This window comes from Paralichthys olivaceus, chromosome 1 (assembly GCF_024713975.1).
Source record: "Paralichthys olivaceus isolate ysfri-2021 chromosome 1, ASM2471397v2, whole genome shotgun sequence".
In the NCBI taxonomy this organism is placed as follows: Eukaryota; Metazoa; Chordata; class Actinopteri; order Pleuronectiformes; family Paralichthyidae; genus Paralichthys; species Paralichthys olivaceus.
The window spans coordinates 1,688,125-1,713,097 of NC_091093.1; the positions used below are offsets into that span (position 1 = coordinate 1,688,125).

The 24,973-nt window shown below is 37.5% G+C and overlaps 1 protein-coding gene across 4 annotated transcripts; it reads left to right on the forward strand.

Annotated features, from left to right (window-relative positions):
* Positions 1-1,252: 1,252 nt before the first annotated feature.
* Positions 1,253-23,312, forward strand: ankdd1a (ankyrin repeat and death domain containing 1A). 4 transcript variants are annotated; one of them, XM_069522821.1, is made up of 15 exons: positions 1,253-1,409; positions 2,425-2,528; positions 3,275-3,373; positions 4,928-5,026; positions 5,109-5,213; positions 5,671-5,769; positions 6,649-6,747; positions 9,404-9,502; positions 9,625-9,723; positions 11,351-11,449; positions 15,436-15,534; positions 17,034-17,129; positions 17,378-17,579; positions 20,463-20,594; positions 20,838-23,312. In XM_069522821.1, the coding sequence occupies exons 1-15, from the start codon at positions 1,376-1,378 to the stop codon at positions 20,897-20,899; spliced, it is 1,527 nt and encodes a 508-aa protein (XP_069378922.1). In that variant the 5' UTR covers positions 1,253-1,375; the 3' UTR covers positions 20,900-23,312. The 4 variants fall into 4 exon arrangements, with proteins under 4 accessions (XP_069378922.1, XP_069379011.1, XP_069378953.1 ...); XM_069522973.1 differs by having other exon boundaries at positions 1,394-1,409; positions 3,279-3,373; XM_069522910.1 differs by lacking the exon at positions 15,436-15,534.
* Positions 23,313-24,973: the final 1,661 nt, after the last annotated feature.

Sequence of the window (24,973 nt, forward strand, 5' to 3'; positions counted from 1 at the left end):
CAGCAAATATTAGCAGCATACTACCATGATATGGGCAAAGTCACCCTTTCCTGTAAGAAAAACATGGGCCTTTTTGTCTTGAAGTAGATAGATAGATAGATAGATAGATAGATAGATAGATAGATAGATAGATAGATAGATAGATAGATAGATTACTTTATTAATCCCCAAAGGGAAATTAGGTCATCATAGCAGTTTGGTATATGATTATTATATACGTAGCTATTTAGCTCTATTCACTCCAATTGATTGAGAACCATCCATTGATTTCCCTCTAGAAATTGTAGACAATTTTGGTACAGGTAGTGGACATGGGGGTAGTTTAATTCGATAAAAACTGGGGGGTTGACATTGTGAAAAAAATCAAAACATACATAGACTAGCTGAAATAACATAGGTAAAACATGTTCCAACTTTTGAAATCCAAACTGCTGCAAAGTTACAAGTTTGTAATTCGTACGACAGCTCTATCCCTCTCAGCCACAGGTTTGGCTGTGGCTGAGAGGGATAGAGCGGTCACCCACTAACCAGGAGGATGGTGGTTTGATCTCAGTCTGCCCCATTCCGCATACAGAATAGTCCTTGGGCAAGATAGTAAACCTCAAAATGTTCCTTGCTGCATACAGTGCATCTACAAATGCTGCATTTGTAGATGCACTGTATGGGTGAATGCTAAAAACTGTACGGGACAACAGGGTAAGATGAGCTTTTTACATTTTATGATTGTACTGCAAAACAGACTTGTATTTGTATTTGTTTCAAACAGTAGTTAATATTTATAGCTCAGATTGTTGTGTACCCATGGAAATAAATTGGTTGAATAATTGGTTTCAGAACAATGACCCATTAAAAAAAGTTGGTCCTTTGGCACAACTTACCCCAAGGTGGGGGTAAAATGATCATAGCGATGGGGTAAATTGAGTCCTCTATGGGTACATGGTGCCCCCATTAAAAACGGATATAAAAAGGACACAAACAAGTTTGTTAATGCCATCAGTCAACAACAGTCAACAAGGTATTTGTGACATTAACATTGTAACACTTGTAACAGTGATCAAACATGTTAATTTGTGGTCACAAGATTACTTTTTTTTCATGGTTACCTAGATACAGGAGCTGGCTCATCTTAGCCGCTGGCTCGACTAACCCCGTTCTCCTCTACTATAAAGTGCTTTGAGGTAATCAAGACTAGTACTGCGCTGTATAAATAGGTCATTTACTAGTTTGCACTTTATTTTGAAGGTCATGGTCGGAAGTGTGTCGTCAGTGTCATTGTGTGGGGCTTGATGGTTGTGTATGTAACTGTTCAGCGACTGTACATCACAGCAGTAAGTGAGATGTGAGACAGGAGAGGAGCCCCCGATACACCGACAACATGGAGGACCACCTGGTGTCTGAGGACGATGTGTGTAAGTAACGATGCCACAGAGCGCGTGCGCGTTTGTGTGTGTCAACAGTAAGATGTCCGTGGTGTCCACTCAGGAAAAAACGTTATACAAAAGCCATGCATGTGGCCTGTATTCCGCTATGGGTTCCCACAGTAGGCTGTATGCCTTGTGTGGTGAATCAAATACTAGACACCATCTCTGAACCACACTATTCATAATCCAACATTAACCAAACACGGTCCCTTCGCTGAATTTTGCGCTTGTGAAAGACAAGACCGAAGGAACTTTAAGTTTCCTCTGTGCAAGACGAGCTGTCTGCGTGAGGAAAAACACCAGGAAACGTCTTTTATGCACGGTATATTTGTGATTTTTGGGGAAATTGCCCAATAAAATAGTAGTGTTAACGTTAAAGTAAATGACTATGCACTATGTGAAGTATAATAATAATATATATATATTATAATATATTTCAAATTTTTAATTCTAATTAAAATGTACTGTTAATAATAATAATACTAATAATTATATATATTATAATATATTTATAATTGAAAATTGTACTGTTAATAATAATAATAATATATTATAATATATTTATAATTGAAAAATGTACTGTTAATAATAATAATACTAATAATAATATATATATTATAATATATTTATAATTGAAAAATTTACTATTAATAATAATAATAACAATACTACTACTAATAATAATAACAATAATAATAATAAAACTAGGAACTGGTGGGTTTCTCTATAATATTGTAGAACTTAACCTTATGTAAAGTGCATTGAGATAATTATCATGCAACATGCAATGACTTGCACAGCTGTACAATGCTGTCTATATTTATCTTCGGGGTGCAATGTACAAATGTTTAGCGCTAAATATCACTACAGCCCATAATACACAGGTGTATTGTTCAAGTCTTATATCAAATACAAAGGAAACCAGGTTCTGTTGTGGATTATCATTGGCATATAGAAACATTTTTAATGTTTAAATCCCCCTTTTGTTTGCCATTCCTGACAGTGCTGTGGTCAGAGAAGGAGTTCCATGATGCTGTAAAGATTAACAACACAGGGAAAATGCAGGAACTGATCAAGAAGGGTGTGGACATCAAGGCCAAAAATAAAGTAAGCTTGACAACAGATGAACATCTTCACTTTTCTGGGCCTTGCCAGTCATTGCTTTCAAACACAGCACGTGTTTTCACAACAGCTTTGTTATTAGATGAACCTCAGAATCAATGCAAGCTTGTGAACAGTTTAATGTTAATAATTATTTTCCTCATATTAAATGTCACATTACCTGCCGTGAAAAAGGTCTTGGTGCAGAATGACTACTCCAGTACTCAGTACTTGTTGTCTTGTTGTCTCAGAAGATTTAAGTTTTCAATGACTGGTGTAACAACATTAATATATCTTGTTATTACAATAATATTTCACGTTATAACTTAATACTGATCTGTTTGTCTTTTTCTGGTGTGGCAGCAATACGCTTCTGTACCTTTTGAGAGCAAATACTTTAACTGACATTGCAGAGACAGCACATTAATATGGCAAATTTTGACAAAGCTGTTCAAGGTACTGTGTGAAGTGCAGTCACTGGTATGACTTATGAGTCCACCATTAAATGTAATTAGCTACAGCTATCATGGAAGTGCTATTATAGAGAAGGAACAAGCTATGTGTAACCAGTGAAAATGGTCACATGTAAACAGGGCTGGGGTGTCACGTAACAGGTTCTAAGTGCTAATAGGGGCAGGTGATGAGCATAATTTCAAGGCTCATTTTTTATTAGCCAGTATCTGAGGTGTGCATGAACTGTGAAGCCATGTCTGTCTCTCTGTCTGTTGGCCTGTCTGTTTGCCTTTGCACAGGTAGACCGGAAAGCACTACATTGGGCGGCAGGAGCTGGAAATGAACAGGCTCTTCGACTCCTTCTGGACCATGATACTGAAGTCGATGAGAGGGACATTGTACGTACACATATGTGTGGGTTTTTTTTATCTGGAAATTGATACAATCAGTATGGCAGACTTATATGTATCTACCTTCCAGATTGACATATTTCTGGTGTTTAGAGTCTTGTGTAATGTAATTTTTTTTTTTTAATTTTGAGTTGTATTTTGAGTTGTCTCAAGATGTGTAAATGTTGCTGTTCTTCCTAATAGCAGTATTCTAAAATTAGTATTTACAGTATTTTAATTAAATGTTACCTATTATATTTTCGTTGTGGCAGGTGTATTCATCTTGTTTGTTTTACTCAGTGTTGGATTCAGAGTCTCTAAAATATTTATGCATACTCCAATTTCCTGCAGAAATATGTGATTTTTGTCTTCAGAATGTCCACACAAACATTTAAACAGTTGTAAGAATTTAAACTCTAAATAGACAAATACCCCAGTTTTACACAAGGGATATCACTGCCATAAGATCTGAGAATGTTTGGAAACCAAGAGGTCCAGGCCTTAAAGCCAATGTCAATATCCTTTGTCAACAATTTAGCAAAATGTGATATCCAAGTGGTTGCAGGCTCCTTGGACCCTAATCATTGCCACTTTCAGCTATACTTATTTTTATTAGGGCGCAAGCACAGATGATGACATTAATCATCGCTCCTATCATTAAGTACATTCTAAATATTTTTCCCCAAAAAAATGCCAGACAGGAAGTTAGTAATTTTAGATTTTCCAAACATTATCCAGCCTATAAAAAACACAGTTACAGCTGCTAAATGCAGGAAGGACAGCTGATTGTGTGAATATGTAAATTATGGAGCCCCCCTGGTGACGTTTGGGAAAAAATAGATTACGTGTCCACGACATAATAGCATGTGGGAAAGAGATAAATAACTTGGGGCCACAAGATATTAATCTGTTCTTTACTAACAAGACCAGTGGCAGTGAAGTGAAGAAGTCTCTTGCATGAGAGATTAATCATTTCAATGAATCACATGTTGTAGCCTCTATAATGAGCTTTATTTTGACACTGTCTGCACTGACTCTGAGGACACACTGTAGTGGAAATGTCTGCAATTACTAGTCAATAAAAACATAGGGACCGCCATGGCGCATTCAACTTGTCATTTAAACAACTTCGTATTGAGTCACTGTTATCTATAGACCTTAGAATCCAAGATTGCAAAGGTTTTTACCTTTCATTGAAAGGCATAGCTGTGGCAGGTTGACTAGACTTATGTCTTAAGGTAAGTCCAAGACCTTGATAGTGCTTTTTGAAGGTTTTTCATTGAACAGCATTGTCCAGATGGTGCAGTGAACTTTGATGTTTCAGAACAGAACAGGGAGTTGTTATTACTTACATGCACATTGTCCCATGGTCTATACTTGATTCATAGCAGCATATTGCATGTTTCATGGATGTTCTCCGATGCCACACAATAGACATAGGAAGTGATAAAATTAGCAAAACATCATCTTGAATACTGAATACTTTCTGAGGGCACTGTATGAAGCTTCAGATATCAGCTTCAGATACATGTAGATATACATGTTATAAATGTTTCTTTACAGTTTGGCATGAATGCACTGCTTCTGGCGTCCTGGTTTGGTCACCTAAAAATCCTACAGATCCTGGTGTCCTGTGGAGCAAAGCTCAACTGCGAAAACAAAGTAAGATATACAATTTAATCAAAGTATGAGGTTTCTGTCTCATCGATTTCTCACAGTGTGTGTGTGTGTATTTGTTTGTTAGGATGGTCTAAGTATGCTGCACTGTGCTGCTCAGCGAGGACACATTAGAGTATTGGAGTTTATCATGGAGGACCTGGAAGACATCTGTCTGGATAGAGTGGACAAGGTTACTTTGATATGTGTTTCTATTATTTCTTATTTCTTAGCGCTGCAGGTCACGGAAATAATATATATAAGTTCAAGCAACAATTATTCGAAACAAATAAAGTAAAAACTGAAGATTAATGACTAAATGTTTTTTTATAGAACTGTTGTAACTACTGGAACACAATGAACTGGCAGCTGTGTGTTTATGTGTATATACAGTGTCAAGTATGTGTGCATATCGGTGACTTAGTCAATGATGTTAGTTTGTTCCTTGACCCATCTGCTAACATGATGGGGTTGGGGTTTATAGTCTTTATTGCACCCAGCCCACCAGGAATTGATCAAGATGATTCGTCTTAATTTTTTGGTGCTGTGACCTAATCCCTTCTTGTGCAGGGTCAGTGGTGTATACAGTGGACAGTAAACTGCATGTACAGCAGCTACTGTGTGTAACCTGCTGACATCTCTCTGACCAGTCAGGGAAGACAGCTCTTCACCTGGCTGCTGAGAATGGACAACTTGAAGTGGTGGAGTATCTGATTGGAATGGGTTGCTCACATGGTTTGAAGGACAAGGTACACACAAACACTCTCTCTCTCTCTCTCTCTCTCTCTTTCACTCTCAATCTCATACACACATTCTTTAATCATTAGGCTGCCATGATTGCTTGGCTAAAATAAAGCAAGCCGAAATATAGCCATAATTTATGAGTGTTTAAGTCATAAACAAATATCATAAACCAGGGTTTACTTCCAGCAACTGACTCAAAAGTAAATAATTTCCCACCACTGCTTGGCTAAAGTGAAACAGATATGATAATATCCATCACATGATCAAACTGAAATTGCCACTGACATTTAAGATGGGATGGTTCTATACAAATTGACCTGTAGTATAGTGATCTCTACCAGGTCATCACTACACAATGACATAGTATTACAATACACTAATACAGTAAATCTCAACTATATTTTTTTTTATTTCACAACATGTAAGTCTTGTATGTTAGTTATGCTACTTCATACTTCCAGTCTGATATATTTCAGAGGGAATTATTGTATTTTTTAAATATTTATATTTCATTAAATATTCATGAATTCAATTGAATACATTTTGAACACTCAACTGGCACTCACTAGAGCATATAACTCCACCAAGTCCCTTTAAATTCAATCACGCAACAACAAATTTCACACATCAGTCACCTAAATATGTCTGCTTTGTTTTCATCAAGATTAATGATTATTCCCTGGGAAAGTGAAAAAAAAACCCCGTCCAATCCTTTCACCAAGATTTGTGGAAATCCATTCAGCAGTTAAGTCAACACACTGAGGAGGTTGTTGTGTGAAGAAACTGCAGTAAGGTGTTAACAGCCCAGTTTAACATGTTTTGGTGAATACATGCAGAGGAAGTTGTCTCAAGATGGGTGTCTGTTTGTTATTTCTGGACTGCAGGAAGAGAACACAGCCATGCATCTAGCAGTGAAGCGTGGGCACACAGAGGTCCTACACAAGATTGTGGAGACGGGAGTAGACGTCGATGAGAGGAATATAGTGAGTGGAATGCAGTAGACTGACGCCAAATTTTCTAACTTAATTTAGAGGTTGGGTCATTTAGCATTTTGTCCATACCTTCATTTTTTATTTTACAATTTATTAAATTGCACTCTTAAAAATGGTATGCTGTTTCCTTTAAGTAACAGTGAACAATGGGCCTCATGCAAGAATCTGTTTGTATTCTTATCCTAAATTTCCCTAACATATATTTATACAGTGCGTTTGTACAAACATCTATAAATCTTTTGAACATTTTTGGGTGCACCTAAATTATATGCTGGTGCACCTGGTCTAACTAAAGTAAAAAAAACGTTAATCTGGCGGGGCACCGATGGCAAAGTTCAGTGATATTGGGCTGCAGTATTGTTTTGCATAAGAGCCTAGAGGGGTACCCGGTTATTACTAGAGTCCTGATCCAAAATATTTGCCGAAAGATTTTGGTCAATCAATGATAATGCATGTAATCTGGAATGGAACAGCCCCCCATACTCCCTCTGCCTTTCCAATAATTTCTTTATTTTACATGGTATCTTCTTCTTTCAAATGTATAAACAAGTAATTTTATCAGGTTCTCTAAAAAAATGACTTGGCATTAAATGTTGGAATATTTGATAGAATTCGAGGCATGGTCGTCATATTAACTGAACTAATTCTTCCTGCTAGTGACAGGGGAAGAGTTGACCAATGCTCCATATCCTGCTTGGCCTTTATGAAGGCTGGTTTAAATTTCAGTTGAAATAAGTCCTCATACGTTTTTGTTACTGTCACACCTAGATAAGTAAATTGTACTTACTCTACTAATTGTGAATGGGTAACAAATTAAATTTGGTTCGCTTTTTTGTTTATTGGAAAAATTCTACTCTTTGTCATATTAATTATATATTGTGGTTACTTTCAAAATTCTGAGATTAGTTTTTTTAGCTTTTTTGTTATTGGGGTCTAGGGTTTTTGTCCAGCTCTGGCAATACCTTTTATGCCAACGTAATTTCTTAGGGATGCAAGGGGCTCAATGGCAACATCAAAAAGTAGGGGAGATAGAGGGCAGCCCTGTTTTGTCCATCTGAATAGAGGCACATATTTAGGCACAGTCTTGTTGGTACAGGCTTAGGCCTGCAGGTCTTTATAATATACTCACCTAGGAACAGAAGGAAGGTATAAGGTCAAAACTATTGAGTGAAAAGCAAATATTGTGAGGCTAGAGTTTAAGCACAACATCAATCACCTGGAGAAAATAGTAGTAGTCATCTGAGTATTGTTTAACGGAAGAATGTCAACAAAGATGATATGTATAAGTGTGTATTGAATATTCAATTCAATTAAATTTTATTTGTAAAGCGCCAAATCATAATATACATTATCCCAAGGTACTTTACATAGAAGGTCAAGACCTTAAAATCATATTAATATAGAGAAACCCAACAGTTCCCACAATGAGCAGCACTTTGGAGACTGTGGAGGAAAAACTCCCTCATTAACAGAGAGAAACCTCTAGAACCAGACTCAATGTGGACGGTCATCTGCATCGACTGGTTGGGGTGAGCAAAGAAAAAGGGGAGGAGAGGAGAGATGGGTGGAAAAGAGGGGAGTGAAGAGAGGGCGATAGTTGGGAGGGGGAGAGAGAGGCGAGAGAGACCATCACAAACCAGTTTTATCCTATTTTCTACTACTTTCTTTTATCTCTTGGTTTGTAAAATGACAGAATTTCGTACAAATAATTCATCACATTTTTTGAGCCCATTATATACTTTTAGTTTACTTGTTTTGTCAAACCAACCATTCAAAACATAAGCAAACTTGACAGCTTCACAGTTTTTCTCTTCAGTCACCCAGTGCTTGCTCTTTGTGGGAACTGTCGGGGTTTCAATTTAATATTGTAAGGTCTCTACTATGTAAAGTGCCTTGACATTATGTATGTTGTGATTTGGCACTACACAAATAAAAATAAATTGAATTGATTTTAACTGGCAAACATTTGGAAAGAATGTAAATCAAATTACCAACACCTGATAATGAAAAGTCAGTTGACCAAAGTGATCCTGAGAGTATATGGCTTAAGGGGAACCTTCTCCTTTCAAAGGCCATTTTAAATAATAATTACAATTCCTCATGGACCTAAGTATATTGAAAAAATATTAAACAAACCTCTCTATTGTGATGGCTGGAACAGCTTCTCATTGACAATGTGTTTCATGATGCTTGTTTTCATAGTTTGGGTCATTGGAGTCAGTTTTGCATAGAACTGGTCACAGTTCCAGCAATAGGGCTCCTTCACAGATTCTCCTTCTATATTAGGTTGCAGTTTCTTCTTTTAAATTACTCATTACAAAACTTGCCTGCGTAACATTGTCTCTCGTAATGTGGTCTTGTGAATGCCAAACTCTGGCAAGGAATTTTAATTTTATGCAAGACCATTTGTCCTTGCAACTCTTCCAGTTTAGCTTGTTTTCAAGATTATGCTTGAGATTCACCTTTTTCATCACTGTGAACTCATCCCCACAAATAAAGCAAAATTAAACAGCTATGTCTGTATTTTGTTCACCAAGAATGAGACCTGACCAATTATAGGCGGAAGAGGCTAGAGCTTCCTCACCCCTGGTTTAAGACCTGCAAAAGGTTTCAGAGTACTGACTGAAATATACCTGTTTTGTTTTAGGATGGTCTCACAGCATTTCACCTTGCAGCTGATGGAGGTCACTATGAATGTGTCAAACTGCTCATTGAGTCCAGCTGTAATGTAAATGCGCAAACAAATGTACGGTTTGTTCCATTATTGTCATACTCTATATCATGTATAACAAACACAACAGGTTATTGAGGATTTAAAAATATTTTGATGCTATGAAAATGTCAACCTTTGTTTCTGTCTATCTGCAGAAGAATATGAATGCTCTCCATTATGTAGCTCAGCATGGCTTTTACAGAGAGGCCAGTTTGCTTCTGGAGGCAGGAATCCATTTCAATGCCATAGACAATGTGAGTAATGTCAACAGTTGTGGGTCTTGTTTCTTTTTAGTTTTAAAAAATGTTAAGAATGTGTTAATCCTTGCAGCATTTGGTTTTCAGTTTTTGTTTTATTTTACAATGTAGAGAGCATTCAAAGGTATAATTTTTACATGAAGGCTGCAAAATGGTACAGTGGTTAGCACTGCAATAAGGTTCTTTTTTTCTGATCAATCTCCTCCACTGCTCAACAGAGTAGAACACAGGCATACTCATCAGGACAGTTTTATGTCACAGCTAGCTACTGTCCATCATAGGACGACTGTTCTATATCCTGGTACCTTTTTTTTTTCAGGGTGGGTCTACGATTTACTGTTATCAACAGCCATTCACACCTTGACTCATAGGACCTCAATGACCTGCTAACTGGTGGGGGGTAAACGTATACCTGGTTTTCACAAGTCACATATATCCCATTCACACAGTAATGGAACAGCCATCAGGGGCAATTTGGGGTTCAGTATTAGACTTGAGGAATGGTAGGTCGAACCACTGAATAGTGGTTGAACTGCTCTTCCTCCAGAATCACAGCCTCCATTGTAATGGTCCAAATTTATTTTCTAGCTTGATGACCCCTTCAAGTGCTTCACAGCACAGTTTTGCCATTCACACACACAATCATACACTTTGGCACAATGTATGAGGGAGACTGGGATGGAACTGCCGACCCTCTGGTTAGTGGATGACCCTCTTATGAGCCACAGCGTTTCACTTTGTAAATCCATTAATTTGTTCTAACGTGACTTTGATTGTTATCGCAAGACCGGAAGAGGCAGGTCTTCATACCGTAGAGTCCTGACATTTAGTTTAGTACATAATCCGACTTGTATTGAATGAAATGCAGGAGATATACGTGCAGCTCACACTGTCTCTGTGAACAACAGACAACCGACACACAGCTGGTCTGTGGTGCAACCGGTCGTGGTCGATCTCCACAGTCGACGGGTTGGCTATCGCTGCTGTAGAGCATTTGTAAAAATTTTAAATGTGGTTTTAAATGATGGAGCACATGCATTTAATCGTTTAGATTATATAAATTAAAGTGTGTGATAAATGTAGGGAATTTGTTCAAATGTGTTACTAGTTAGTGGCAAGATCTGTGCATGAGTTTTCAAAGTTAACAGTTATAGATTTCAAACTGGTGCATGCATACAGTCAATGTATACACATTTTCAACTTTCAAATGTAGATCTATCATGAAATGGAGCCTCTCTGTTTGTAAATAAATCATTGGAGGAGGTGACATCAGTGATAGAGTCCTTAATAATACATAATAATTTTCCACTGAAAATGGAATTTCTTGTTTCTGCTTCAGGTATCCTTATATCCTTATCCTCTCCTTTTGACTGAACTATTTGAATTATTCTTGACTGGAGGGAGGCACATAATAGAAACAGCTGTTTATGACACAACTCTCACCCCCTCTTGCTCACACAACTACACTATAGGCACAATCAGAGTGGTGTGTGTGTGTGTGCTCTACACTATATGTCCTGATTGTCAAAGTTTAAGAGGGGAGTTGATAGTAAAGTGCTACCATTTATCTTTTCCTATATACATAAAAAATTAACCCTTTTCTCTATTATTGTGTTTGATACAGCAACAGAACACGCCACTCCACATGGCTGTGTTCAATAATCACATCGAAGTTGTACGGCTGCTGATAGATGCTGATTGTGACCTCGACCTCACTGACAGTGTGAGTACAAGCACATCACTGGTTAACATAATAATAATAATAATAATAGTAATAATAATAATAACATGATAACATAAGATTGTATTAATCCAGAAAGAAATTGATCTCCAAGATTACAGTTAGCATACAATATATAATAGAATACAATATAGTGATTGAAGAATTAAAGGTTCAGTGTGTAAGATTTAGGTCTATTGGCAGAAACTGAATATAAATTTCCTAGTCATGTTTTTACAAATTTTTTTCATCTAAAGTGTACAAATTGTTGTTTACTTTACACTAGAATGAACCCTTTATATTTAAATACTTTATATTTACATCAAGGGGGTCGTCTCTACAGAGTTCGCCATGTTTTTTTACAGTAGTCCAGACTGGACAAACTAAACACCTTTTGAGTTTTTATGACAACTGAAGTTTACCACAGGTTCTCTTTCATGTTTGGAAAGGGTGGATGAGGTGAGGGGTATTCAGCTAAAACATGCAACTTCACCATTAGATGTCACTAAATTCTAGACACTGAAACTTTAAGTTTAAAAATATAAAATAAAATAAAAAAAAAGTATAATTATATTGTAAATGAAAACAATATATAAAGTGTACACTGAGTAATGCAGTACCATTGCCTAATTGTAAATATAAATAGGAATGAGAGTAAGACAAGCATAAATAAGAGTAAGTTATATAGGAGATCAATCAATCAATCAAAATTATTTATATAGCACGGTATCACAACAAACAGTTGTCTCAGGGTGCTGCACAAAAGTCCAAGATCTTTAAAAAGACGAAATCCAACGTGTTCCACACCAAGCAAGCATGAGCAACAGTGGGGAGGAAAAACTCCCAGGTGGAAGAAACCTCTGGTAGAACCGGGCTTGGTGTGGACAGCCTCTGCCAGGACCGGTTGGGGTGAGTGGAGAAAAAAAATAGGGGAACAAAAGGAAATAAAGGGGGGGGGGGGGTGCAGTCACAGTCTCAGGTCATGGGCAAAACAGCCCGGGAATCTCCACATGGACGTTGGCATGGTCTTCCAAGGAAGCGTTGGTCCTCTGTTGAACAGGGAGCCAGTGAAGTGAAGCTAAGACAGGAGTAACGTGATCTTGTCTTCTGGTTCCTGTCAGTACTCGTGCAGCAGCGTTCTGCACTAGCTGAAGGGTTCTTAAGGATCTGCTGGGACATCCTGATAATAGGGAGTTGCAGTAGTCTAGCCTATACGTAATAAAGGCATGAATCAGTTTTTCAGAATCCTGTTTTGACAGGATGTGTCTGATTCTCTTTATATTACGCAGATGAAAGAAAGCTGTTCTGGAAGTTTGACTCATTTGTTGGTTAAATGACTGATCTTCATCAAAGAGAGCTCCTAGGTTCTTCACAGGTTCTGCAGACATTGAGAGACCTGAGCATCCTGAGAAAAAAACACTTGGTTCTGACCTGGACCAGTCCAGATTATTATCTATGTGGACGCCCTGTACTCCTTGATAACACCCCCCACTTATCCTTTGACGGTGACTGGGATCTGACAGGTCCTTCCAAGCTTCCTCCTGTAACAGTCTTTGCCCTCTGCAATCTTTTCCCTCATTTCAATCTGAACCTTCTTCCTCCCATACTTGTCCCTGTTCCTGAAGGAACCCTTCTTCTTGTTGAGTGATGCCTTGATGTCCTTAGATACCCTGGGTTTATTAAACAGCCTACATTCTTTGTGGGTAATACAGTGTCACTGCCGAAATGAACATAATCTATAATGCAGTCTGTGAGTTTGTTTATATCCTCCCCATGTGCATTTTATAAAACATCCCAGTCAGTCACCTCAGCTCAGCCTGTCAGTCTGATCAGCTTCATGAGACCTTCCGTCACCCAGCTCTGGTGATCACTAGTTTCCGTGAAACTGCAGGAATGTAGAGGAGCTTGAGGTACAACAGGTTGAGGTCTGAGATCTGTTTTCTTACAGTCTATAAACTGCTTGAAAGTGTTGTCAGGGTAACATGGTTAAAATCCCCAAAGATGGCTATGAAAGGCATTAGGGTGCAGGGTCTAGAGTCTCGCAGTCACTGAGATGATGATGTCAGAGGCCAGCGACACATTAATAATATGAGGGATGTAAACAACAAAAACAGTGGCCTAAGAAAACTCTCTGGGACGCACAGCTAACTGTTGGCTGCACACATGTTCTTTCACTGTGATGTGTCCAGGGTTGCACAATTCTTCTTGCAGCCATGGCTGAAACTCCTTCATTCCAGTTTAACTGGTGATCATGTTAACAAATATGTACTCCAAGAAAAAATAATGTGCAAAACCACATTGTAATACTGGCAGATCATGTAACTTGCAACTGTGGGTGTTTGAGAAAAACCAGTAGTAGTACTTAATGTAAGAAAAAGTGAAAAACAGACAAGTGGAGAGTCTCTGGCAGGCTGCCACCCATGCCGGACTTACTCTAATATTAATATGGAAGAGAGAAAACACAAAGTTAATGACATGTCGTAATATCATGAAAAAAAAACTGTGGTAGCCTTTAATTGTCATAAAAACCCAAATGGTGTTTAGTTTGTCCAGTCTGGACTAATGTAAGACATGGCGGCGTCCGTAGAGAGGGTCCCCTCAATGTAAATATAAAGTATTTAATATAAAGGACCTTTTATGGGGTAAAGAAAACTACAATTCATACAATTTAGAAGAAACAAACTAGTGAAAACATCATGAGGATTATTCTACATTAAATTTCTGCCAATATTTCTCTTTCACCTAAATCTTACACACTGGACCTTTAATATATACTAATATATTGTTTTTGATGCTGCATATGTGTATCATATCATGAGAGTTGGCATCACAAGGCCTAGCTCAGCAATGATGCTGTGCTAAGCCTTGCTGGCCAAGCTAAGCTATACAAAAGCTGTTCATGCTCACTTTTTCGTAAGCCTGTACAGTTAATGTTATGGAAAGTTTTGTTTAAGATATTGGAGATGAATTAAGATAATTACCGACCAAATTTGACAACAATGCACCCACTGGCAATGTCCAGTTTCATTTGGGAACATAATGGTAGATTTAGTTCAGTTCATAAAATCATTACTGCTAAGAGTTAAAGGAATAAGTGGCTGAGAATAGCTATGACTATGACTGCCAGTCTGGCTAAAGAGGAACCAACATGGTTGTTCTTTTTTTCTTCTATTATTGATGAATAATGGGAGGTTTTGACATTTCAATATGCTTTTTCTATTAAGCTCTCTTTCCAGACTAGGCAAAAATAATCTTGATTGGTGGAATGCCACTTCCCTTACTTCTCTGTTTTCAAACCCAGTTTCACTGGTCACAATGTTAATTCTTGTTATTAAAAATGTGTTTCTAAATTATGAAAATGTCCTTTGTCAGATATCTTTAACTTAATTACAACTTATCAACTTTTTTTTCAGTGACTAGTGCTCAAACTGAATCGTAGATGTCTGTACTTAACAACTTCAACATGTCATAATACCATATGCACAATGTCATTTTGAATAGTAGCAATTCAAATTAATGATACTCAATTCTCACTAGTCAAATGTCAACTTTCAATTCTTACTCATGGAGATGTGCAGATTTCATTAATGCAATTCTAGGTATTTAAAGTTAATTGTTAACAGTCAAACCTAAATGTCTGATGATGTTGATAATTTGAACTAGCAAGGAATTCCATATATCTAGAATTGTTGAAATTGTATTCATTATATTTAGGATATCTATAATTTCTTTCATAACTAGTCAGAATCACAATTCAAACTAAATGAACATGCAGGTATCATATCCAAAAGGAATATGCAAATCAGGGCACATATCCAATATTTGTTGACATTTCAAAACATTATTACCAATGGGGAAAACTAAGACCTGTTCAGACCAGGTATGAACCAGCATTCTGAGTGATCCAATCCGAAGTGGTCAGCGCAATTCTTAAGCAAGGCTACTTTGTAATGACATTACCTAACAGATCTCTCTCATGTGGTTCACAGAGACAGCAGACTGCTTTGCACATAGCAGCAGAACATGGCTGGCAGGACCTGGCTGAGATGATGCTGATTTCAGGGGTTAACCTTAGTTTGATTGACAAGGTACCATACAACACATACATACAATAAGGACAGAATAAACCGTTTCAAGGGTCATGATTTCCTGTTTTGTCAGTGTGGTGGGGTAATGAGTGTTAATAGGTCTATAAGTTGGACTAATTTCTCCTTCAAAATGTGTCATTCATAAAATCCTTATGTGATTTTACTGATGATATCACAGATGATTTGCATCAGTGTTGCATGTAGCATGATCATGGAATGATAGGATGACACCTTTGTGACATTGTTACAAAAAAAAGTTTGATGGGGTACTTTGTTCTATTCACAGTAACATTCTTTGATGTCACTGGGTTGTCCAAATTGCTGATGATGTCGAGGAGGGCCAGGATCAGGGGTCTCAAGAACTGCTCATGCAAAACATTTCACATTCGACACTGACCACCTGGCGAGCCAATGTGTACTGTGTAATATACTTACTAATATACTTTCTGCTTGTAGTGTGTAGGTTATACTGTGATCTCATAAAGACATCACTTTTTTGTTATCAGCAACATGACTAGTAAATACAGCTGTCTGATAAATCTAGTGCAATAATATGAAAATAATATTTGACTCTGAAATGTAGTGAGGATGAAATATAATACAAATGTGAAATAAATAAATTGTACATTGTACAAATATAGTTCTTAAGTCAGCGTAGTTAGTTTAAATTTCATGTGCTTGGGTTTATTAACTGTTACTGTTATTCTTGTTATCACTTTTGACATTTGATACCCCCCCAAAAAAATTTGACAGTAAAAACCATCATTCTATCGAGAAGTATGGTCAACTGTGGCAACAAGAGCAGAGAGATGAAGTTATATCAAAACTAACATTTTTGATGAGTTGCTACACTGAATAATCTTATTTAAAAGTTTAATAATTATGTACTCAGTGATGTAATGTGGTCAGATTGATGAACATTGAGTTGCTGGAAAACTTTATTTTCCTTTTTCCTTGAAAAAAGGTTCCTTTGACATGGGCAAGTTATTTGGTAGTTGTGGTAGTTATTTCCTGAGACATCAGCAGATGTTTGGATCTCTCATCTTGCTCTCTGGTTTTTGGAAAGTTAATTTTGTATGTCCTTTAATGGGCAGTCAGGAAATAGCAAGACACTCTGCGGCCCTCAGTAAAGCCACAGCGCACACGCTGCTCATCTCCCTTTTCCCCTCAGCCTCTCTTGGGACAACCTGCACCAATGAAAACTCTGCCATCCTCCAGAGTCATAGGATGTCATCTTGAAAGTTTTGCATTAGCCCCTTGCTGCTGGTGGCTGCCTCTGAATCTGATCATCAACAGGTCTAGGGCCAGTAGCTAGACAGAAGAAGAATGTTAATACATTTTTCTTCCTCTTGTAAATATAAGGTTGAGTTGATTGATTCTTTTTTTGGTTTTCCTATTTTCTGGCTGAGCTTAGCACAGTTAGTCAGTGGAGCGAGAAAAGAGTGAATTATTTATTTATTTATTTTCACTGTGTTTTGCTGTTTATTTGATATACGCAGCAGGGGAAAACATGTCTGGAGGTGGCAGCAAGAGGAAACCATGTCATCCTGGTTGATATGATCATCAAAGCTGACCGTTTTTATAAACAGCAGAAGGTGAGTTTATCACTGGATGTGGATTTGCAATGACTCACCTAGAATAACTTAATTCAATAGAATAACACAAAACATAAAATGCTTTCTCTTCTTAGAGCTTAAGTTTTTCACAAAAACATTATTATCTCATGAGGACACTGTTATCTTTGATGTGTGATGACATGTCTGTGTAACTTCAAATGCTTTATACAGTATATGTAGATGCACATGGACTGTATACATATAATGAAAAAAGGCTCCCACTTCAGGATCACATGGACAATGATCAGGATTCCTGGGTGGGGAGGCCTCTGAGCTTCAAGCAGGACCACCAACCAGAGACACAGCACCTCCGATCTGTCGTGTGGACCCTGGCCACTAAGCACCTCTGCCGTGGGGAATGGAAGATTCTGGCTCAGCACTGGGGCTTTAGTGATGCACATATACGAGCGTTAGAACAACAGTGGACAGGTGAGCTATGCTTACTTCTTGATACACACATTAGATGTACTGAGCATCAGTTTTAACAGTTAGATCATTAAAAACCTTTGTGTCATGTTTTTCCTGTAAAGCCCAAGTCTTTTATAATACCTGAATCTGGCAGCTGTAAGATCAAACATGAGTGGTCATGTCTGCTCTTGAATATGGAGCTGGAGTTGATTCGATAAACTATCCTGATGGAATCCTGGCTCTCAATCCATAGTTTATGCACAGACATTTTTCATTTTTGTCTAATTCTCAGAAAAATAGGGAATGAGTGTTTTGTTTATATTGTATCCACACCAATACAGATGAATATATAACTTTGTTTATATATAAGTTCCTTAAACCCATAGTTTTGACTCCAGTAGGAGCAGCTTTGGGTTGTTGTCCTTGTAGTTGCACAAGTTACTAATACTGGTTGGTCTACTTGTAATTGTACATTTCAATCAAGATGGTTGATGCAATGTGTTGAAGAAATAGATAACACAATTAATTTGATTCACTTCAGGGGCCTCATTTTTAAAATAGTGCGTAGGATTTATACTGAAAGTCACACAAAAGCTGAAAATGGCATTTGCCACAAAATATTCACATTTATAAAACCGTGCCCACCTGAAGACAAATTTCCCTTTATAAATCACACTCCCCCTGGAAAAGTGCGTACGTAACATGCGTACGTAAATATGCTCCATATCCCGCCCACATTCAATCATAAATGGTCAATGCAAAGCACCCCATGATTAATAAATGATCCTGCTTACCAATTGATTTCCATGATGAATCATGCCATCAAGCCATGAAATGAAGAAGCGCAACCTTCTGACCCAGACGTCAAGGTTAGTGAGGTGGAGGTGACGTGTAAGACAGATTGTTTGGCGGCCACAGCAGTAATGTCACTAATAAAAGAAAATGCATCGAGTGGTATCGTGTTGCCACTGTTAATGAAGTGAGTGACAGTGAATACGACTGCAGGATTATTAAATTCAGAGACGGCTGTAATTTCCCCAATCTATAAAATTTGACAGAAAAGTATATGCCCAAAGAGGGCTTTAAGTACAAAGGGAAAAATTATCCAGTGTTATTTGTATCAAATACTGTACATACCTGTTTGCTAATGAACCCAGAGTGGTGAGTACTTGTGTTTGTACTAGGGTGCGTTCAGTTCTGTCGGTTGATCTGTGTAATACTGGACTCAGTTCAGCACAAGATCCAAGATCACAGCTCATAAGAATCTAAATCCGCTGACGAGTCAGTCTTCATCATGGGCCAGGAAATCTTCACAAGCACTCAACACTCTTTTCCATCTAATCCTTCTATCCACATACTCCTCCTTTAGTGCCAGTGCATCCATCATGCAGCATTACACGAGAGTCACTGCAGTATTAACAGCAATCGGACTGATAACTTCACACATGTGTATCACAGTTTGAAGGTGAGCACAGGGATTTTTTTTTGTTGTAATTTGCCTAGTCTTGCTATGTGCACCTGACAGTCATGTTCACTGTAGCGACTTTACACACACATGTGCGCTTGCTCACACAAACACTATATGAAAACTACAGTCTTGGTGATACAGTCGGAGTGTTATAGAAGATATTATTACAGATTTTTGTTCCTCACTTCTCTAACTGTTATCTTTTGCTTTTTTAATGTAATTTACTTTAAGTCGTTTTACATATTTTAATTGAAGGTTCTTAGGGAACAATTATTATGTCAAAATATGACATTTTGGTGCCACGATTATTCTCAGAGGAAATGTCACAATTTCACGATATTCTACGATATATTATTGATACTATAGAAGGAAAAAGACACATAACTAGGGATGTCACGATATGAAATTTTGGTGGAGGAAATATCATGGTTTTCATGATTATCGATACTATAGAAGAAGAAAGAGTCACAATCAGCAATATACAGCTAATAGATAGCAAATAATATAGCTTATGAACTAAAATATGTATTATTGTCTTTATCCAGGTAGTTTTTAAAGTTTAACATTTATCTATTTAAATGTAATTTATATAAGCTATTTTATTTAGTTGCCTTATTGTGGAAGGTTGGCCACTAAATTTGTGTTTCCTGTCATAAGCTGTGTATCTGTGTGGGTGTTTTATTTTGAAGGGTCAGCAACGGAAGTTCTGTTATGGGAGTGAAAAATTAACTAACTTTGAAAAACTAAACATGTCCTGGTTCAAGCCTCATTCTTCTTGTCCTTATTATACTATTACCTTTCAGTACAGGTGAAATAAACTCCTGGCTACATTTATAATGGTTAATAGGAAGAGGGGGCGGTGTCAGCCGCTGCTGACACTATCACACACACCGCTGGTCAGAAACCGAAAGTAAACCATGATTTCTCCTCTCACTGAACTCCTCTGATGGAGTTCAGCAGTCTGTAAGTTATGACAGATCTATTGGATGATGATTGTTTTTGTCACGGTTTGTTATGGATGGACCCGGAAGCAGACAGAGAGAGTAACAGTTCAGTTTAAAGATGTGTTAGTGCACATACTGAATGAACAGGTCTAACCTGCTATAGTCCTATGTTCAAAGCTCAGACCTGAAGGTTGTACCAATTATGAATGTTCCCTGAGAAATCAAACAATGTGTGTTGTACTGAGTCTACCATCGAAAACTCCTTCCCTGTGAGTTTGGAAATACTTTATTATGCATTGTTTGTATCTCTTCCTGACGAAAAGCAATATGACTATGTTCAAAGACAACCGAAGCACACCTTGTGATGTTCTGGGACATTCAAAATGTACAACCTTTTAAATATACAAATGCAGTAACCTCCCTGATTCTGTCAGATAATTATTCACATTAATTTTTTCTTCTAACATATTGCTTTGGATTTTAATTCTGTAGGTATGAAAAGCTTCAAAGAGCATGGTCACCGCATGTTGTTAATCTGGCTTCATGGTGTTGGGGTGGCAGGGGAAAACCCAATCAAAGGCCTCTACGAGGGGCTGGTGGAGATGTCTCGTACAGACCTGGCAGGTGAGCCCTTCAAACAGTTTGTATTCTTCCTGTCCTTTAGTGCTATTAATTATTCAGAAATGTTATATTAGTGCCACTTAATGTGTGATTTAAACCAACTCCAAGTATAGACCAAGAACTATAAAGTAGCATTTTGACAGTTTTCTTCTGATCCAGTTCCTGTGTGTTACTGTCTGGGAGGTGGTGGTGGTTGTGGAGTGTGCAGGGGCATGATATCCTGTTTCCTTTGTTTTAATCATTCAGAGTGCATCAGACAGAAGGCAAACGCAGAGACCAGTGCTCCCAAAATGTGCTCTGCAATGTGATCAACACTTTTGAATTACTGTGAAGACAACACACCAGAACATAGCAGAACACTAAAGCTTTTATCTAGCTGATAATACCCTGAACTGAGCTATTAAAAGCACTTTGTATTGAATGATAAATGGTCTGTATTTATATAGCACTTTTCTAGTCTTGATAACCAGCGCTTTACAGTACAGTTTTTCCATTTACCCATTCACAAACACAATCATAAAGTGCAGAACTTTCGCTATGATACATCACTCACAGACTGCACAGACTAGCACAGCCATCATGGGATAAGCAATTTGGGGTTCAGTGAGGGAGAAAAGGGGATCAAACCACCCACCTTCGGGTGGCCTCCTGAGCCACAGCTGCCCCATAGAATTAATATGCTATGATTTGTTTAAATATTCACACTCTTAAAGAATATATAATTGACACGGTGTGCAACCAGAAGACACAGATGAACTTATTTGAATGTGCGTTCAGACTGAACCTGTTTTTTTCTTGTTATACTCTCAACTCTACCACTGACTTAATTATTTGGTTCTGTGCGGAAGCCTGAACAGAGTAACTTAAAAACTGACTGGAGACAGAATACATTTTATTTAAATAGTTCAATCCAAAGCATAAATGTCAAAAACATGTAAAGAAAACAAAATCAATACTTGGCTTAAATGGGGGAAACTTATGGTGAGCTTGAGACATGATCATGGCCATCAAGTGATGTCACACCTGAAACTAACTTGACACAGTGTGTCAACCTTTAAAAGCAGAAGTATTGTAGTAAAATGTTTTGGTTCCTTGTTTCAACTTGTCATAAATCATGTGACCCGTTTTTACAAGCGAGCTTTATTGAAAACAAATATAACTTAGTACAGGGATCATAGAACTTTCAAAAAAATGTTGACTGATGCTGAAACACCAACTGGTGCAGATGTGTTTTCTCCTCAGTTTGGACTACCTTAAACACATTGGTGTATATTTGTCATCATTTGTGTCTTTGCAATGACTTCGTAAGCAATGATGAATGATGAATCTTTTACATTTGCTTCTTATTCAGTCTGAACATATATGAGTTAGTTGGTGGCATTGGTTGGACAGAAACCATACACAGACCTACAAACTGTGGGGCACTAATGCAGAGAAAAGCAAATATAACCCTTTCATCTTACAGAAAGAGTGAAAAAATACAGTTGATTGGGTTAGAGTGAAGTATCTCTGGCCTGGAAAGAACCACAACTGTGCCTGATCTCTCACTTCGACTTCCTCATCCATCTTTTCCACCCACCTCTACTCTCTCCCCAATGTTTCTCCACTCACCCCAACCATTTGAGGCAGGTGGCTGCCCACACTGAGTCTGGTTCTGCTAGAGGTTTCTCCCTGTTAAAAGGGATTTTTTCTCTACACAACCGCAAAGTGCTTGCTTGTTGTGGGAACTGTTGATTTTCTATAGCATATTTAAAGGTCTTGACCTTACTATGTATAGTGTGTGAATTGAATGAACAGTAAGAATAAAATCATATTGATTCTCTGTTTTACTCTTTAACGTGGTCAGGCTTCTTGCTACTTTACTGAACGCTGTGTACTAAAGGGACTCACTGATATTGTTTGTGGTACATGATTTCAAGCTAAAGGATGCTGTTGCACCTAAACAAAAGGTATCACTATTAAATAAATACATGTATTTTTATTTATCACCAAGTAGGGATGTTTTTGTCGGTTTGCTTGTATATTTGTCAGCACGATTAACAAAAACTTCTGAATGGATTTCCACAAAACTTGGTGGAACGATGAGACATGGGCCAAAAAAGTAATCAATACATTTTAACATCTCGTGCGTTTTGCATGTGTGCATTTTGGTGTGAAGTTAATTACAGTTTCGTTGCAATTGTGTTACTGGCGACTCTGTGGATTATACATGTATTTCCATGTCTTATTAATGGCTTCATTCTCAAGTGAATTGGGTATAGAATAATTGCATAGTGTATAAATATTATTTCCTCCAAAGTACTTTGACAAAGTAATGACACAGGTATTTATAATGCTTGACAAATGTAATAGATTAATGTATTGTGTTAGGTGTCTAGTGCTGAAACATGAATGCACCTTTTTGAATAATCATCACTGTTTTACAGAATCTACCCCATCAAGAACAGAGTGAGCATGTTACAGGTCTGCTGTCAAACAGAGTATGTATGTGTAGGGTATAAATCTAAGGTAATGTAAGGCATGTGGAATTTGCGGTGCACTTTTAAAAAAGTCTAGCAGGTTTCTCATGAGACTGCTCATGAGATCAGTGATTGAATAAAGATAATTTGCTTCCTAATTCAAGTAGATTTTCTGCACAAAACAAAATGCAAACATTTGTGTATCATAATTGTATGAACCTTTAGTGTACTTGGCATGAGATCAATAAAAACTTTGAAAATGTCACTTGTAAATCTGGATCATCATGTACATGGGCAGATTCATACATGTGAGCTTATGCTAACAAAACTTTATGGTCCAAACTTATGCATAACATCTTTCATTATATTTAAAAAATAAATTTTCCCACCCGCGATGGGCGTAGATCCGTAGATCTCGTGTCCCTTTTGATACCGTTATATTTTTCACTAACCCTAGCCAATCACCAATCGTCTTGCCACATCCTAATCCAATCACATGCACCTCTGGTGTAAAAATTAAGTTTATTTGGGGGAACGGGAACGATGAGACAGAGAGAAGGCAGATGTGTTAGGGAGGGCATTTGCTGCAGCACATAGTGGGGTATTCCTTGTTCCCTCGAGCTACAGACAGCAGAAAGAATGTGTACTCAGAGAAAATAAGAATGTGAGCGAGAAGAGAGAAAGAGAACCAGACAGCTCTGTACTTGGACATTACAATGTGTGAACTTAAAATAGCTCTACAAGGTAGTGGATATACAGCTCCACCAGCTGTGCTATAGAAGGTTCAGCTACCAGTAGAATAATTTCAACTTGTGCAGAGACTCTTTAATAAAATCTGGAAAGATTGAGTTATGCCAAAGTGGCAAAAAAAAGGCAATCATACTGATATATATATATATATATATATATATATATATAATAAATCAAGATAAAGGAATGATGATATGACAGAAAAGGGGGGAGGCGGACCAGAACGGAAGGAGACATTATAAAATACAGAACTCGATCCTAACCAAGAACTTCATAGAAAGGAACAGAAAGTAGGAACCCTAACCTTTTTTTTTTTGGACAACAGGGCAAGATGTTGAATATCCCATGTACTTTTGAAGGTCTTAGGTTACCAGCTACCAGTAGATGTTAGCAGGTGTTAGTGGCCACCAGTGGATGTTAGGGACATACTTTTAGTTGTGCACCTTAGCGTCATCAAGTGTTTTGGACTAAATGACTCCTTGTTTATAATGTGGAAGAGGAGCAGTGACAAATGTAATAATTTTGGGGTTAAAAAAAACACTGAACATCTAATCTTCAATTGCAACCTGTATGATGCAGAAAGACAAAGCTTCCTAGATAAAGTCCGGAAAGTGGGATGAGGGTGTGTATGACAGAAGAAGAGGTAATAAGGGCACTCGCTACTTTTTTAAGACACTGGGCTGATGGGTATGGAGGACGAAAAGTGACTTAAGTATATATAAATGTATAAATAAATGCATAAATAAATATTTAAATAAATACATAAATAAGAGATGGTTATAAATAAACAAAATATATATTTTTTCCATTTATTTATTTATGTATTTCTGTGTCTGTATGCTAATGAGAAAGGTGGTCCTAACCTCAGTCTCATGCAGGATTGGTCACAGGAGTATGATGATAAAGTTCTACTACTTCTGCCTTTCGTTGCTGTTTGCAGTGTAGTGCCAGTTCACACTAAAAATAATTAGTTAAAGTTCAGTTCATGCAGCTGAAAACTAGTTCACATTCATACTTTTTTATTTTATTTTGAGTTCACGGTTCCAAAAATCAACTAAGTTCACGTTCATTTGTTCCATTTTTTATTGTGATGATTTAGATGACAATGTCTGATCAGGAATCTGTGTCACTCCAGTCACTTTTACAGTGAGTCCTGACTGTGCGTCACGTCTT

What these genes read in the sequence shown, in the direction of transcription:
- ankdd1a (XM_069522821.1), top strand. Translation starts at nt 1,376, where the DNA reads ATGGAGGACCACCTGGTGTCTGAGGACGATGTGT. An exon ending in AAGTCGATGAGAGGGACATT is followed by an intron (nt 3,374 to 4,927) that starts GTACGTACACAT and finishes GTTTCTTTACAG; the next exon opens with TTTGGCATGAATGCACTGCT. An exon ending in GTTAGAACAACAGTGGACAG is followed by an intron (nt 17,580 to 20,462) that starts GTGAGCTATGCT and finishes TTAATTCTGTAG; the next exon opens with GTATGAAAAGCTTCAAAGAG.